At 35.9% G+C, this 17,068-nt stretch overlaps 1 protein-coding gene across 10 annotated transcripts in view; it reads right to left on the bottom strand.

Annotated features, from left to right (window-relative positions):
* Positions 1-606: 606 nt before the first annotated feature.
* HECTD1 (HECT domain E3 ubiquitin protein ligase 1) overlaps positions 607-17,068 on the bottom strand; it is a 61,586-nt gene continuing 45,124 nt past the window's right edge. For 9 of the 10 annotated variants that reach the window (XM_027709545.1, XM_027709502.1, XM_027709484.1 and 6 more), the window contains 16 exons: positions 15,446-15,579; positions 13,240-13,396; positions 12,136-12,358; positions 11,354-11,408; positions 10,933-11,115; positions 10,370-10,580; positions 10,107-10,192; positions 8,463-8,590; positions 6,736-6,937; positions 6,450-6,587; positions 5,573-6,180; positions 3,983-4,061; positions 3,778-3,871; positions 3,318-3,468; positions 1,994-2,138; positions 607-1,557 (listed from right to left, as the gene is read on the bottom strand). In XM_027709545.1, coding sequence (XP_027565346.1) covers positions 1,420-1,557; positions 1,994-2,138; positions 3,318-3,468; positions 3,778-3,871; positions 3,983-4,061; positions 5,573-6,180; positions 6,450-6,587; positions 6,736-6,937; positions 8,463-8,590; positions 10,107-10,192; positions 10,370-10,580; positions 10,933-11,115; positions 11,354-11,408; positions 12,136-12,358; positions 13,240-13,396; positions 15,446-15,579 — 2,732 coding nt within the window. In that variant the 3' untranslated portion in view covers positions 607-1,419. The remainder of the gene's footprint in view (positions 1,558-1,993; positions 2,139-3,317; positions 3,469-3,777; positions 3,872-3,982; positions 4,062-5,572; positions 6,181-6,449; positions 6,588-6,735; positions 6,938-8,462; positions 8,591-10,106; positions 10,193-10,369; positions 10,581-10,932; positions 11,116-11,353; positions 11,409-12,135; positions 12,359-13,239; positions 13,397-15,445; positions 15,580-17,068) is intronic. The other variant, XM_027709521.1, reaches the window with a different exon arrangement.

Raw genomic sequence — 17,068 nt, forward strand, 5'->3', positions numbered from 1 at the left:
AAAATCTAAAAACCAATACTGTAAAGTCCTATGAATAATGCTATGAGAAGACATCTGGCATCAACCTGATCTCTATGTGCAAGGCGGAATCTTCTGGCAAGCCCTCCTTCAACAGCGGCATGAGAAAAGGTGGTTACCAAAGAGAACTGGCACAGAACAAAACTTACCACACAGATTACACTATAATAGCCTTTCTTTTTTTCTGTTATCAAGTACTTAAATATCTTTAAGGACATATTGTCATTTTATCTTACTGCAATCCACTTTTTACCAATAAATACCACATGCTGAAACCAAGGCAGCCACTCCATCTCAGGTAAAGCTGAATCAGCTGTATCATCTGACCCAGATTTTATTCCAATGCAGTGAAGACCTATAACCTCAGGTCAACGGGTTCACTGCAGAGCACCAAAACCTGCCACATGCAGGGTTATCACTTCCAGGCTAGTTCTTAGGAAGTTGCATTGTCTAATTCTGAAAAGATTTGAACACAGCAATGAATTTGTGAGATCAGCAGTTCTTTTAAACCTTTAAAAAAGTATGGCACATTGTCCAGAACATGTACAAAGATTTAATAAGTACTAATGAAGTATTCAGAGAAGACAGTTTTATATGTTGCAAACATTTTAATGATTACTTTCGAGCTTACACATTGGGTGGGTTTTTTTAAACTTCAAACTGCAACAAGTTAAATAAATGTTTATAATATACAAAGAAAATACAACCAAAAGTAAAACTTGCTTTAAGTGTGCCTTGCACTAGGAACCAGTGTTTTTTAATAGCTTTATTGTTGAGCTGCACAAACACACTTAAGGATTTGATCTTTATAGCAGGGCATTTGAGAAATCAAAATATATTCCCACTTGAAAGAAAAAGAAGAAAAAAAATGGTTGTGCATGATTATATGCAAAAACCCACTAAAATACTCCAATAGTGCAGGCACCATTAAAAAAGAAAAGGCTGGAGATGCCCATTAACTCTAAGTTTTAAAGGAAACAAATTTCTGACCAGTTAGCTTAAAGCCAGCAAAACAGGGATCAGTGATGGCAACTGTAGTGTACAAGGTATTAAATGACAAACTTTACACAATACACTGTTAGAAATTTGTATCAGTGAACACGGAAAATCTGATGATCTGTTCTTTGGAACAGTCAAACAGAAACACCTTAATTTCCAGTTGTGCAAGCCCTTGAAGCATCACACAGTGTTCTGTGCCAATTTCTTGCTGGCTGTGTAGTTACAGGGATTTATTTTGTCATTAGCAGCTAACAAACATTCCACATGTTCCTAAAGCCTCACAGGTGAAAAAAGGCAAGTCTCGTCAGAGCACAGCGTGGAGATCATATTTTTTGCACACAAACACAAGAGGCTTCGCTAGTATCAAAAAACACTTCCATGTTCCATATTGCGGCCAGCAGCTCAGTTGAGATGGAAGCCTTTCTCCATAGTAGCAGCCAGCAGACGCTCTCTCATAATCTCCTCAGAAGAATACTCAGGCAACTTTAGGTAATGCACACATGTATTCACAGATGGATAACTTGCATCTGTAGCATCAACCTGAGGAAAAGAAAAAGAATGTTTACTGCAGTTGTTCGCAGCACTCGATATGGAAGTTAAAAGTTGTAAAGTCCTGTAATTTATGGCACTTACTGCATATGTAACACCAGTTGTCAAGAAACAGTAGCATCAGCAAAGCTACAGACCAACTTATAAATATGTTTGCTTTATCTGTACAATGACACTTTAAATATAAATATATGAACTATATTTTATATGTGAAATATACATGAAAATATATTAAATATATTAAATACAAAATATATATATAGGAAGTCAGAGAACAGATCTGAAGCAGAGGTTAGTATTGAAAGCTTAGCATAGTGCCATAAATTAAAAACTGAAAATAAAATAAAAATCATCACTGTTAACATAGAAATTATTCCGTTCAAAAGCCAAACCAGGTGGTTTAAAGGGCGACCTGAATAAGCCGTACCTTGCGTACAACAGTGAGCCGGGGATGTAGGTTGGCCAGTCCTCCTGGTGGGAGTGTTGAACAACCAGTGGTGAACTGGAGAAAAGCCTTCCTCTCATCCGAAGACATACCACACAAGACTCTCACAAATCGAAGGAATCCAGGGCTTAAAATAAATCAAAATAATTAGTTCTAGTAACATTACAAGAAAGTGTGTGGGTTTTTTTAATTTCTCCTAAGACATTCAAATTACAATCTTTAGTCATGTTTAAGCAGACATCATAAGATTCTAGGGCCTGTCGAGTTTTAAGTTAAGAACAAAAAAAGCTTAAAATCTATAAAAATACTTCTTTTATCTCCTTGCTGAGTATTAGTATTACACAGAGGAATATAGTTACATACTTATCTTGGAGTGTTGTTTGGGTATCTTGCATATGAATGGGTAGAGAAGTAGATAGAGCTCAAACATTCTATGAGAAGAATCTAACTGCCTATAATCTTGAAGACTTTTTCTGTACCACTACTACAGTATAAAGTCAATTTATATTTCATTTCATTTCTATCCTGTTTTAGACCCTTATGTGAAAAAGGTAGGAAAAATATAATAGACTACAACAGATGTTCAAGAAATCCTCTGCTGCTTTCATCCATATGAACCCCAGGGAACGAGGGGACAGAGAGGGCATGAAGAAAGCACAGCCTGCTGAAACACTCCCTCAGGTATAAGGCACTGTAATCTCAGCTACATCTTTGCATGCAGGGCAGGGTCAATGGAAGAATTGCTCCACACAGACTGATTAGGATCCTTCAGCAGACTTATACTAACACAGTTCCAGAAGTGATTTGTGTGTTATTGCTACCAAACATGACAAGCAGCAAAAAAACCCCAAACCTAGCAAACTCCAAAACACCAAGACCACCTCCTGATAGAAAACCACCAGTATATATTTGTCCCCTGCATAGTACATTTGAAGAGAAATAAGAAATAAGGCCAAGTAGCAACTGTACCTAACTGAAAAAAAAGTTATAACCACCTAATATGAGAATAAAAACTCTAAAATGCTATTTTTAATAGTCTGTATTAGTTAGCTGCCATTACATTTTCACTAGTTGTTCTCATTTTAATAATTTTCTTATTCTCTCTAATCACAAAACCACCAAGTACCTTCCAAACTATTTGTTGTAACATACATGGTTATTTCACGCCATTCTAGACAATCACTTGCTCTTCGGGAACCACCAATCCCACCCAATTTGGCATCTTCATCTAAAGAATATTCTGCACATTTTGTCACTTAACATTATATTTTAGCTAATATTTTAAAATCACTCAGAAAATAAGTACCTATCTCTTGTATATCCCAGTTTGGGTTCAGTATAATTGATGATATCCTCAGCTGCCCAAGAAGGTGATTGATTTCCACAAAGAATCATCTGAACCTCTTCATGGCTGAAGGAACTCAGCTTCTCCATTGGAAAGACTCTGTTGAAGCCATCTTTAATTTGTACAAGATACAGTTATAAACATGAGTCCAAATAATGTTTATAAAATAATGTCAGCATTTCAACTGCATTTTAGTCAAACCAGAATCAACAGTTTCTTTATTAATGTAAATGGAACCTCTTCAAGATTAAAAATGGCATAACTAATGCAAAGGTATTCTGAAATTAGTATCTTACCTGTTGCATTCTTAATTAAAAAGTTTATTTTTGAAAGCCCTTCTCTGCCACCACTTTAAACATACTCTAAACACCAATTACTCCACCTAACTGCATATTTATATATCTGTTATATTTAAAATTACCTCTGAACGCCTCCATTTGTTTCTGTATACCAGTATGCATGCAGAAGTCAAACATGAGATCTACGTACTCCTCTGCATTATCCATTGTTACAGTCTGGAAAGACAATAGATAAATACTGTAAGAATTCTCTGTGCATTAGAGTTACTGCTGAGACTATAAAAATTTAACTGCTCATTAAATTGTAAAGGTAGGTAGTTTCCTTACCTCATCTTCACCACCTGGTTTGAGATCCACAGCTGTAAACCCATATACTTTGGATGAAGGGCAAAACTGAAAATTTAGACTTCAAAATACAAAGATAGTTAGCAAACAAAGCAAACAAGTCTGCTACTACTTTTGTAAATACACCAGATTTACAACACTCACCCCTTACACCCAAAAGTATCTCACTAGATTTGAAACCACTGTTGGTGGATCATTTTGTACCACTGTTCGTGTATATACAACAGTACAGAACTAAAAGTAGTAATGGACTGCACAGATAATACTGGTTTCAAATGTATGGTATGCACATGCATATACTCCCCCACCATTTATTTGGATTGGATAACCATTGAAAATGTCAGAGTTTGATATCCAGAAGCTATCAGCTTCAGAACTACTCAAACCATTTAATTCAGTTCACAAACTCAGAAAAATCATTTCCATTAATTTCCAGCACTAACAGTTACAGAGCCACTTAACATATTAGGTATTTAGGCCCTTCAGTGGTACTACTTGCTTTCTCTCCATAACAAGCCCAGCTGAAGTCCACAAGACCTTTAAGGATATAAAGCTATTTGAAGGGAGGGCAATGAAGATGGTGAAGGGCGTAAAGGGGAAGCCATACAAGGAGTGGCTGAGGTCATTTGTCTGTTCAGCCTGGAGGAGACTGAGGAGAGACCTCATTGCAGCCTACAACTTCCTCATGAAGGAGGGACAGACACTGATCTCTTCTCTGTGGTGACCAGTTACAGGACCTGAGAGAATGGCCCGAAGTTGTGTCAGGGGAGGTTTAGGTTGGATATTAGAAAGAGGTTCTTCACCCAGAGGGTGGTTGGGCACTGGAACAGGCTCCCCAGGGCAGTGGTCACAGCACCAAGCCTGACGGAGTTCAAGAAGCGTTTGGATGATACTCTCAGGCACATGGTGTGACACTTGGGGCTGTCCTGTGCAGGATAATCCTTGTGGTTCCTTCCAGCTCAGGACAGGCTATGATTCCAAGGCCATAAACAATTACTGAACTCTGACAATATGCAATCCTTGTGGCACAACATTATTTTAACAAATAACCCAGAATATTAATGGTAGAAAAACTATTGTTGTTTCAAAGAAAATATTTAAGACTACATCCTGACATCAGGTTTACACAGGTATGAGCACTTTGTCTTTAACATTTGCTAAAAGTTAATACATGCTTTGTTTAACATGGAATCAAATACTGCACAATGAACAAAATCTGAAATGTCAATCTATCCTCTTTAAAAGCTCTCCAAAAAACTTGATAAATTTCAACAGTTATCATAGCAAAGAATTAGTGTATCACACTTTTTTCAAATGTCTTTAAAAGTATTTGTGTTCCCAGAGTCCTACAACACTGCAGTGTAGCCACATTTAAGTTTAAGAGTAGGAAACTGAGGAAGTGAGAAGAGAAAATTCTCAAACCAAGGAAGAATATGGCTGCATCTCTAATGATTCCCCCTTGTAATGATGCTATTTAAAATTAAGAAATCTTCATTTTTCATTATATTTGTTGACTTTTGTCTCTAACACAACACGGTTTGTTTATCTATGAATAAGTATGAAAACTCTTACCCCAAATCTTCTATGCTAAGAGGAGGACCCGAACCCGATGGATTCTTCAGCATTAATTCCTGTAGTTTTGTGTTCTTTTCATCTTCTGACAGATTTTTGTTGCTTAAAATTTGACGCCTTTTAATTGCAAGGTCCTTAATTTCTTTTAGAAACCTAGCTCTATGTGGATTTACTAATTCAAAGTCTTCCCATGTTAAAATTCCATTAAACCAGGCTGGAGGTTTAGGTTTTGGTGGATCAAGAATAAATTCTGATTTGGAGTCTTCTTCCAGACTTCCTACTGACAAGGAATCATGCCCTTCTTCTGTAGAAGCCTCCGACTGGCTTTCAGTACAGTGCAAGTCTCTGTCACCTCGTGATTCATATATCAACTTACTCATGTTACTTTTAATGTCCCCCATACACATGAGTTTAAAAAAAGGCTTAGAAATGGGTAAATCCACAAGTCTATTGTCCTGAATGCATTTAGCCAGGAAAATTCCAAGGAAATGAAAGAGTTTGGTTATTCTTTCAAGTTCATCACTATCTTGTGGGAATGGTGCTGTGAACAGTCCACATGATCTCTGTACATAGTAGCCAGGTGGTTTCAATCCACCACCAATATCAACCTGATTTAACAGACAAAAAAAGCTAATATTATTAAATTCACCTTTAACAATGTATTTGCACAGTCTAAATTCTTATATTCTACTACTCTGTTAAAAAGAGAACAGGTAAAAAAACCAAGCTGTGGAGCAGAGTGGTCATTCTTGACCATGATGACTAGCTTCTCTATGATCATGTGTTCTTTCTTCCTGGATATCTAGCTCATTTGTCTTCCCCCCCTTTTTTTTTTCTTAACACAAGTATCCAGTTTAATATACAAATTAAAATATACCTGACGAGACTCATCATCTGGAAAATCATCATCACAAAGCCAAGCTCCCAAGTCTGTCCTCTGAAATTCTGCTGCAACCAATGCATAAAATTCCAAGGTAGGACCCAGGCCTGTTCCTTCCTCCCCTAAAAACTCAACCTAGAAAAACATAAGGAATGTTAATAATAAAAGAAAATCCTAGTGAAATGTTCAGTGTTGGTTATAGAACAGGGTATTCAATAAATATCCTGTCCAGTACATTAGAAATAGCTGTCTAACCTCGCTCTGCTAGGCAGATATGCTTTACCTCTAGAACAGATTTTCTGTCTGCATGAATCTGCATGACATTTTCTGCCCATTCCATCAAGGATTCACCTCGCGGAACTTTTACTCTTTCATGTTTGAGGCGCCCAACTCTGAATTCTCCTGGATCATCACGTCGCACTGTGCTTGTGGTCCTTGTCCGTTCAACAGTGGCTTCACGTCTGTTCTGCAGCCATACAATTGCTCTGGGAAAAAACCAAACAAGTTGATTAAAACTTTGATGCCCAGCAGCATGAAAGTAGTCACTAATAAAATATTACCTGTCAATTACTACTTAGATCCTAATTTTTTTTGAAGTATAAACTGAAATATTTCTCAGAAATACCTGAAATGCCCCAATATGGGCTGCTTCATATTTTATAAAGTCAGAAAACTAGATAATTTTTAATATAAGCACCAGCTTCTAATGATAGCACCCATGAAAACAATACAATTCTTGATCTTGAACTTTTAATCACAGATGCTCAAACCTGTTTAGAGACAAGTATTACACTAATCAGTATATACTGTAAGGCAGTTGTGCATCACTCCATTAATATTGACCAAGTTCTGCAGCAAGATTTATTTACTTACACACTCCTTAGAGCAACACAGAACCAATGGTCCAGTGCAATCATACATAAATAAACTTATATCAGTGAAGGAAGAACAGCTGCCTCTTAACAGCAATACTTGTATGAAGTCAAATTTTCAATTTCTTGTATGTATTGTCATGTATGAAGCAATAAACTATCTACCAAGCTACTGTCTGTTGGTTGTTTTGCAAATATGGTCAAATGTCATGACGGAGTGTACAGACCCACAGTTCATACAGAATATGAGTTTTAAGAACTATTTCCAGTATTTTAAGAGCTCTTTACTTACAAAGTAAATGACATACAATGTTTCCTAAGGGATCTCTTTAAAACACAATTTTTCTAAAATATTACCTTTTTTCAAAACAAAACAAAAAAACCCCCCAACACATGTAGTCCATTTTTCTGGACCATTTTTCTGTAAAAGTTAAACTTTCACACAATAAAAAGATTTAAACTGATGTCTTGCAAGATAATACCTTTTCTTCTTCTTCTTCTTCTTTCTTTTTAAATGCCTCATTTTATAGTCTTTATGAGGCATTTCTACTGTGAATTAGACAACAATAATTTCTGCAATTCTCTCTCTACACCTTGGTTTGGAAAACAAACAAGCAAAATCAGCCAAGAAAACCCTCAAAAACTAATTACTTTTTCTCATTAGATAAAGGTATACCAGCAAAAAGATTTACACTGCCTATATACTCTCAAGGTAATCACTGCTGTAATCAAAATATTAAGGATTCCGAGTTAATGAACTCTACAGCATACCCTTAAATGTTTTGAAGTCTGATTTTGTTACAGTTTCATTGTGCAGCTAGTAACTTTCAAAATAGCATCTTTTTGTTAGATGTTTTCTGTTTTTTTAAGACTTTAGTGAATTAAAAATAAATTAGCCAAGACAATCATAAAACAATTGCAGGAACTATAAAAAGATTTGTGATTTGGTGTGTTTTCAGAAAACATTTAATTCATGTGATTTGCAGAATGTTGTCTTTCTAAACTTTGCCATCTTCTTCCTTCTACTATCCAAAATGCTTCACATTTGGCAAGCAAAATCTGTCTTGTTAGGATAAGGTCCTTCTGCAAATCAGCAATTTATTAAAAGGAAGCTGTCTTACTTTTTTTTTTTTTTTACCTTGATGCTCCAAATGCTGTGCACGTGAAGTACAACTGTCTTGTTTCAAATGGAATTAAGAAAGGACACTTGCTTGTTAGTTGTTCACACCAGTCTGGCAAAGCTCCACTTGCCAGTGCCAAGGGTTCCTGTAGTTTAATGCAGAGGGGAAAAAAAACCCCAATGTTTTTAATATTAGACTCAGGTGGTCCCAACAAGTTTGTAACTAACTACACAGACATCCAATACAGCCAAAGTACAGAGTTTTCATCTGTGCTTAAGTTTCTTCCTTAGCAACTTTTTTTCCCCCTTTTAAATGCTATCAACATGGAAACTGCATGAGGAATGGCTGAGGTCATTTGGTCTGTTCAGCCTGGAGAAGCAGCCTGAGGGGAGACATCATTGCAATCTACAACATCCCCACGAGGGGAAGCAGAGAGGCAGGTACTGACCAGTGAAGGGAGTCGACAGGAAACAGCATGAAGCTGAGTGGGGGAGATGTAGGTTGGATATCAGGAGAAAGTTTTCCACCCAGAGGGTGGCTGGGCACCAGAACAGGCTCCCCAGAGAAGTGATCACAGCACCAAGCCTGACAGAGTTCAAGAAGAGTTTGGACAACACTCTCAGGCACATGGTGTGAATCTTGGGGTGTCCTGCACAGGGCCAGGATCAATGATCCTGATGGGTCTCTTCCAACTTGGCATATTCAGTGTTCTGTGATTCTATGATTCTAAGTTTATAAAGTTTCTGGGATTCAAGAGTGGACACAGGGTGCTTTGACATAGACACTGAAAGCTGTAGTAAATCTGTGGGATATGTACTACTCAAAACACTGGGGAGATCTAAGGATCCAATTACCCTAAAGAGAATTACTCCTGAGTTTTGCCCAAAAGTGATTAGATACTACCTTCTCAATACCAGAAGACACAAAAGAAACTTGGTGATAGTAAAGATGATCCCCATTGAAATATTACTATAATCCCTTCTAAAATAAAGAAGGCTAAAGAAATTATTACTACAAGGATGTTCAGGGTGCCTGAACAATCTCTAAAAGAACACAAAAAATTGAACTTTTTTTAAAACAAAAAATTAGGGCAACTTAACTGTAATTAAAAAAACCCAAACCTCAAAAACCACACAAGGGCTAAGTAAGTCAAGAATTTTCTTCAAATCTTTGTTAAAGAAAACATAGTTCTTTGGAAGAACTACACCTTAAAATTTCCTTTTTAATGCATCTAACCGACCTGGTACCAATAAGATGTTTTCTAGATGCTGTTTTTGAAAGCTTTGTGTAGCATATATAAGACAAAATGTCTGTGAACCCTAACATAATCAATTGCCTTTTTTACATTATCATGAGGCAGACACACACACTACACTTGTAACATTAATGGCTGGTACAGAAAAAAATTATTATTCGTAAGCAAAATATAATCAAGAAAAAAAGTTTTATATGAGAAAGAACTGTATGTTTTCATTCAGACTAGTCTATTCTTACATAATTTACTCATCCAAAATATAAAGAAGAAAATATGTATGAAATAATTAAAAAATCAAAATGGCAAAAAACTAATAATTTCAAACAGTCAAAATAAGGAAGAGAATAATAAAGGCTTAAAAACAATATGACACATATACATTGTGCATAATACATTAATGTAATACCTCAATCTGTTGCAGAATCTTTGTAGTAATTTTTTTGCTTGTGAATTCATCAGGTGGAAAGTTAAACTGAGGATGCTCATCTCCTTCTAAACATAATCAAGAGAAAATTTTTCCTTTACTTTGTTTTCATTAAAATATTTCAGAAGCTCTGCAAAATAACTAACTTACTGTCATGGTTTGACAGCTCCAAAATCCAGTTCCTGAGTCCTAGCCCCCTTCCCACATCTCAACCCAGTGTGAGATGGGTTTTCCCATACACCTACCTTCCTGAGAAGTTCGTGCTGTGTAAGGGTCACTGGCAACTATATACAAAATTCTAAGTAATTGCAGAACATCTTCTACTCCACAGGAGTTCTGTCCGCTGCCAGCTTTGGCCTGAGGTTGTTCTTTTGCCAAACTAAGGATATCAGAATTTTGAAGAGTAGAAATGGCCCCTTGACTTAATCCAGATTTTGATCCATGTTCACAAAAATCCTGTGAAAAAAGAATTGTTAAGAATGAAAACTGTGTGTGTTGCTGTCTTTAGGACTGTGCACTCTAAGTTGATGATTTAAAAAAAATTCAAAATGGTTACTGTGTTCAAACTTAACACAGTCAAGTTGTGCATGGTGCAAATCATGATTCAAATGCATTTCAACACAACTATGTTTAACAGAAGACATTAAAATAAAAAGGTCAAGAGCAGCAAAACCTAAACTTGATATTGGCTTTTGAACATTCAGCTTCCCTATCCATGTCATAGCTCTCCCTCCACAAGAATCTTTAAAGCTGCAAAACAAAGCACACAGCCATTCATAATAAAAAAAGTTTGGATGCAGACATATACCTTGTATGCAGCTATGAGCTGGGAACAATTTCTGTTTTTCCTAATACTTTTATTAGTGCCGGTTAATTTCCAGTGGCGCAGGAAAGCTGAGTCTGCATTCTTCTGCAGGTAGGTTATCAAGTCATTCTTTGGTAATTCATCAGTGCCAAGGTACTGCTCCACATGCTCTACTGACCAGCAACCCTACAACAGGAACCACCAAATGTTGGTTTTTCCTGATTGTAAAGTCTTGAAGATTTCACATGCATTATATAATTTTTTTTTAAAGGAGCATGCATTTACAAATATACTCACGCATATCCTTTAAGTAATTGAAAACAGTTAGTTTTTTTTAATGTAGCATTTCAAAAACTGCAATAGGATTTGTTTTGCTTTTGTTAGAATCACAGAATATAAACAAAGGCACAGAGATAGGCCTTACCATTTTTCCACTTTCTTTCTCTTTATCAGAATCCTTCATTTCTCTGTACATGATTCTAGATATCAAAACAATGAGTTAATATTTCATACTCATAGCACATCCTCTAAATTATGAAGTCATACATTGACCTGTTAGACATCAGTGACATTTAGATAATATGATGTAAATCAGCAACAGCAGCCGCTCTCTGCTGCACAGAACATCTGGGATACCCTAAAAAGTTCTTAAACTCTATTTTCATGATGTTGATATTTAGCTTGCAAAGTATTTAATTTACGCTTCCTTAAGTGAGGTTTGAGTAATCAAACAACCTTCACTGTGCACATTTCCCAAACCAACTTTAGATTTTTCACTACACACGCACCAAATCTTTGAAATTTTTAAGTCCTACGGTAGCTTACTGTGCTTGGGAGATATGCATATTTACAACTGTTTCTCATGCTTTTTAACTAGAAACTTATCTTTTCTCTAGGACTATAAACCCCGTGGGATTTTTCCAAGCAGGTCCCTGAACAGACAAAATTCTTTTTTCTTTGGTCAATGCTTGACTTTTGGAATATTAACAAATTCCAGTTGAGCATTAGAGGTTATGAGGTTTTTTTGTTTTGCAGGCACAGCAGTAGTTTTAAAACGAGTAAGAAGATACTGACAAACACAAAAAAACCACCGAATTCTAACATTGCTTCTTACAGAGGAGGAAGAAAAAAATTAATATTGTTTTGCATCCATTTCCTAATCAGTCACAGTGTTCTCTACACAGAATAATAAACTACTGAGCTTACGTGTACGTTGGCTCCCAAATACGCCTAAGTTTGTCAGATTTCACGTTGCCATTACAGGAAAGCTGTAACAATTTCTGTACATAGTAAAAGATGGTAGATCGAAAGTTTGTTAGAGGCAGTTCTACTTCTCGAGTTGTTCCAAGACCTGAAACTTTCAAGGTAAGTGCTAAACGTGGTGAAGGCATGCACTCAACCTCTTCCAAGAGTTCTGAATGAGGTGTACCTGCGTGTGAAAAATCATTTGAGAAGCCATTAATACAAAATACATAACGCATTACAAGTTGGCTGCAACATAAATAAAGTGGCACAATAAGGAAGTGTAAAGACTTCCTGCACACATGCCAAAGAGATGATACTGAGTTTTAACTACAGACTATATCTAAGGGCTATAATCAGAGCACTTTTTCATGTTAATAAAGCTAACAGGAATTTTTGAAATCCCTATTGATCCTTACATTTTGTTATCATCTCCTTTCATATTATCACAGCACGTGCTTTATTCTTTTCACACACAGTATCTTCCTTTCAGTTCTTCAAAATCAACAGCAGTTCATTTCTACATACACTAAAGCCTATTTATTCCTTTCTCTTATGCACACTGAGTACCTCCACACTGATGAACAGGAATGAACTAAGGAGCAAGATCAGGTGCTATGCTGCTGATCACACAGACGGCTCCCTTACTGCATTACCTTCCACCTTGCCTCTGCTTTGCCTCTGCTTGTTTCAGCAAGCCCTCTCAAATCAAAGCTATTCTGGGTAGCTCTAAGACAGTTTAATCCCTGCAGGTGGAACCAGACATACCAAGAGATTTATCACATCTTTATCCTATCAAGAGATTTTATTATTTATCATTTTAAGAGATGATCCGAGTTAAATTCATGAGTTTGCCTATTTTACACAGCACTTAATTTACTTTTTCCCTAGTAATGCTTGGACCTGCAGAGGTAGATGAAACTCTCACTCAAACAGAGAAAAGTCACACAGCCACAAAAGCATGTTGTTCTGGTTAACAGTGATAGGATCCCCAGAACAGTGGGCCCCTTAACAGTGAGTCTCCATCCTAAAGCCAGATTAAGCATCATAAATATCTTGTCAGCATACCCGGTGGAGGGATTTCTAGGTCAGTTGTCTGCTGGACATTAGTACGACCAGGTCTTGGGTCAAAAGCAGGAACCAAAGCAGAAAACTGCCGTTTCAATACATAATCATCATCCCATGTTCTTCTACGGCCTCCTTTGGTTTCATACTCCTCTTCTTCCTATAAAAAAATGTAGTTGTTTTTTAGATTCTGCTACAAAAAATCATTTAAACAAAAAATTAAAACTTAGGGAATACAGCAGTCACATAAACTGAACTGCAACTCAGTCCTGATGAGGTCACATCTGGAATACTGTGTCCAGTTCTGGGCTCCTCAGTACAAGAGAGACATGAAGCTCCTGGAATGGGTCCAGCTTAATCAAAGATGATTAAGAGACTGGAGCATCTCTCTTATGAGAACAGGCTGAGATATCTGAGCCTGTTTAGCCCTGAGAAGAGGCGACAGAGAGGGGACCTCATCAATGCATATAAGTATCTGAAGGGGGGGTGCCAAGAGGATGGAGCCAAGCTCTTCTTGGTGGTACTGAGAAATAAGACAAGAGTCAAAGGGCAGAAACTGATGCACAGGAAGTTCCATCTGGATATGAGGAAGAACTTATTTACAGTGCGAGTGACTGAGCACTGGAACAGATTGCCCAGAGAGGTTGTGGAGTGCAATTGTGGGTTTTGTCAACATTCTGTCAATTCATTATTTCTTCCCCAATTTTCAGAGAAAACTGACATAAAGGAAATCAAAGCAGGGACTTAACAGTTTTAGTTCCCCTTAGCAGAAATCAAAATTATCAAAACCACAGACATAGAGAAACCAACAGGGCTAAGCTTACAATGGGTATATTTACAGTTTCTGGAAAGAATTAAACATTCCGTGAAGTACCAGAACATAGGAAAATACAAAGTATTGTAGATGAGCAAACTTGGTGTAGATATTGTGTGTATTCCACAAACTTTGTAATATCAGAAGTTCAAATAAGCCAATGGTGTCAAAATAAACACATTAGTTTTTCTGAAAACAAGAAGCACTTTTTTCCAAAGTGTATCACACATTAATATATAAAATATACATATTTTATCCAGAGATTAAATAAAAAATACTAGAACTATTGGGGGGGGGAGGAAATCAAATTTTCAATGAGCTTTAGCAAGTATAAATTGCTTATGAATTTTCTACAACAAGTTTTTAATCTGTTGAACTCCTCACTGAGAAGAATTACATGGTATATCAGAGAGAATAGTTCTGGAGCCCAAAAAGGGAAAAATTTCTTTTCCAGACCTGCTTCTTGCTGTGTAGTCTCAATCAAAGTCTATTTTTGCTATTTCTGCTGCTTCCCATGAACAATAAAAACTCCGTTTAATATTTTCTGAAAAGTGGTCAACAATCTACAAACTAATGTCACTGTTTGCATTGCAGATCTATTTAAAAAGCACTAGCTTTTTTCTTCCTAATTTCGTATATTTGTGCACAAGGTGAAGTAACAAAATATTTAGTAACATACCAGAGTTTCTATTAATTTAAAATGCTAAATATTTTGGTTCAAATGAATAAAACTTTGCATATTAAATGCAACAGGAAGCTTCTGTAATTCCATGAAACAATATTTACTTTTATTACATAAAACATTAAATTATTATTAGTGAAGTCTTATATTTTTCGTCTTAGATCTTGCAATATCCATTTTGATCACTTCAGTGGTGGTAGAAGACCAAGCATTATTCCCTTCCACTAAAGAACAACCAGATGAAAGGCCAGAACTCCCAACAGTGTAAGCAAAATCCATTGCCCCCACCCCATTGTTTTTTTGGGGAGTTTTTTTTAGAAGTGATATTTCCTCTAACAAACTTTTTGCTTCATGCAAGCCTACAGTTAAACACATCCTAGAACTGTATCATTACGAAATGCAGCAGCCTACCCACAAAGTTATACCATTTCATCAGCCATTGAACTAGTGATCCATCATTTCCACTGTCTGTCATTTTGTTCCCAGGCTGGTTTTAAGATGTTAATTCTGACCTATACGGTCTCAGGGCGTGCTGGTGTTCAAAACCACTTTTCTTGTATTTTTTATTATACACAAGAAACTAAAATCTAAATAAAATTGTTTTGATTAATGGAAATATTATAGCTAGGACTTCCTATTGCCAAAAAAATCTGTTGATTTTTAATGCGTCTGTTAGTCAATTAAGATACCATCTTATGCTAACTGTACCATACCATAACTTCTTCATATTCTTGATCTTCTTGGTTATCATCTTCATTTTCATCATCTTCTTCATCTGGTTCAGGTAGATCCTCATCATCATCTAATTCTGCCAATAGAGTGCTAGCTCGGCAGCTATCAAGAAAATCTATAATACATACATATATACATATATTTACATACAAAACAAAAGTCAAGAATAACTTTCAAAGAAAAATTTTTAAAATTAAACAACAGAAGCATTGGGCAGAGTGAAAAAACAAATCTCACTTTAACAAGAAAGAAAACTAAAACATTGCTTATTGCATAAGAAGATAAAAAGATGTGTTAAAAGCACAATTAAAAAGTCCATGGCTTTAGCACATAGCTAAAAAGTTCATGGGTCTACTCAAGACCATAACTACAAAAGCACCACTTAATATTTGTATAATTAATAGTGATCAAGAGTGATTAGTTTTTTGTTTGCTTATAGTAAACATAATTACACATTTTAAATTACTAAACATCTCAAAAAAGGGGTACACAAACGCATACTGTCTGTTTCTATGTCTAATTAATTTTAAAAACAGGTCAGTGATATAATTTCCACTAACAGTGTGTCTTAGACCTCAAATTACATTTAAGATAAACATTTAAGAGTGATATTTTTAAAGATTCAATTGCTAATTAGTTACTGTAACAAGAATTTGAAGGCAAAGTTCAATTTCACCAACCTAGTACTAAGACTTCAACAACATCCCAAAACAAGAAAAGAATTTCACAGCAATACAAGTGGATGGGATGAAGCTTTCAACTTTTACATTTTTCTATACATACAGAAACTACCTATACCACTCAAACACTCTATGAATTGTTGCCACCACCCATACAGAAAATTTAACATACTCTATTTGCTCAGTTGTTTGTGATATATTTTAAGACTTGTCACCAAATCGAAATATCAAATCAGACTTAATTAAAAGAATAAAGGGAGATGGTATATGCAGATATATTAGTCAACTGCCTCCAAGCAGATCAATTCCAACATCCATTGAAATGACCAGATATTCTTCAAGTAAATTTAAAAGGCAACAAAATAGAACACAACCTTAATCCAATAAAATTTTAAACAAATCAAGTACCTTTTTTTCAGAAACATCTCACAATCCAATAAACTTTACATTAGGAAGTATTTTCCCATATCCAACCAAGGGGCTTTTTTTTTTACTTCATTTTATCATCTTGATTCCTAGGTATTACTGACCTAGTTATCTAAATCTTCTTTTCCAATATACATATCCTGCAACTAACTACTGTCCTAAAGTCTGTTTCTAGGGTATAGTGTCCACATGACTCTGGATGATGTTCCTCAAATCATACAATTCCATTCTCCATGTCATTTTAATTTTTGTGTTCTTTCCAATTTTTTGCAATTACTATTATGGTACTGAGATACCTGGAACCTATTTTAAGTGTACAATATGCCTAATGGTGGATGCTTTTCAATCAGACTAATACAAGGTACATCAGGCTGTGCATGTAACACGCCTACACAACACAACAAGAAATAACATTTTGATTTTAATTAGAAGTACATATGAAAGCTACATTAGATATTAAATTTGATGAGGGAAAATATTTAAGTGCCTAAATAGAGT

This window comes from Neopelma chrysocephalum, unplaced genomic scaffold (assembly GCF_003984885.1).
Source record: "Neopelma chrysocephalum unplaced genomic scaffold, ASM398488v2 Primary Assembly neopelma1_24, whole genome shotgun sequence".
Classification (NCBI taxonomy): Eukaryota; Metazoa; Chordata; class Aves; order Passeriformes; family Pipridae; genus Neopelma; species Neopelma chrysocephalum.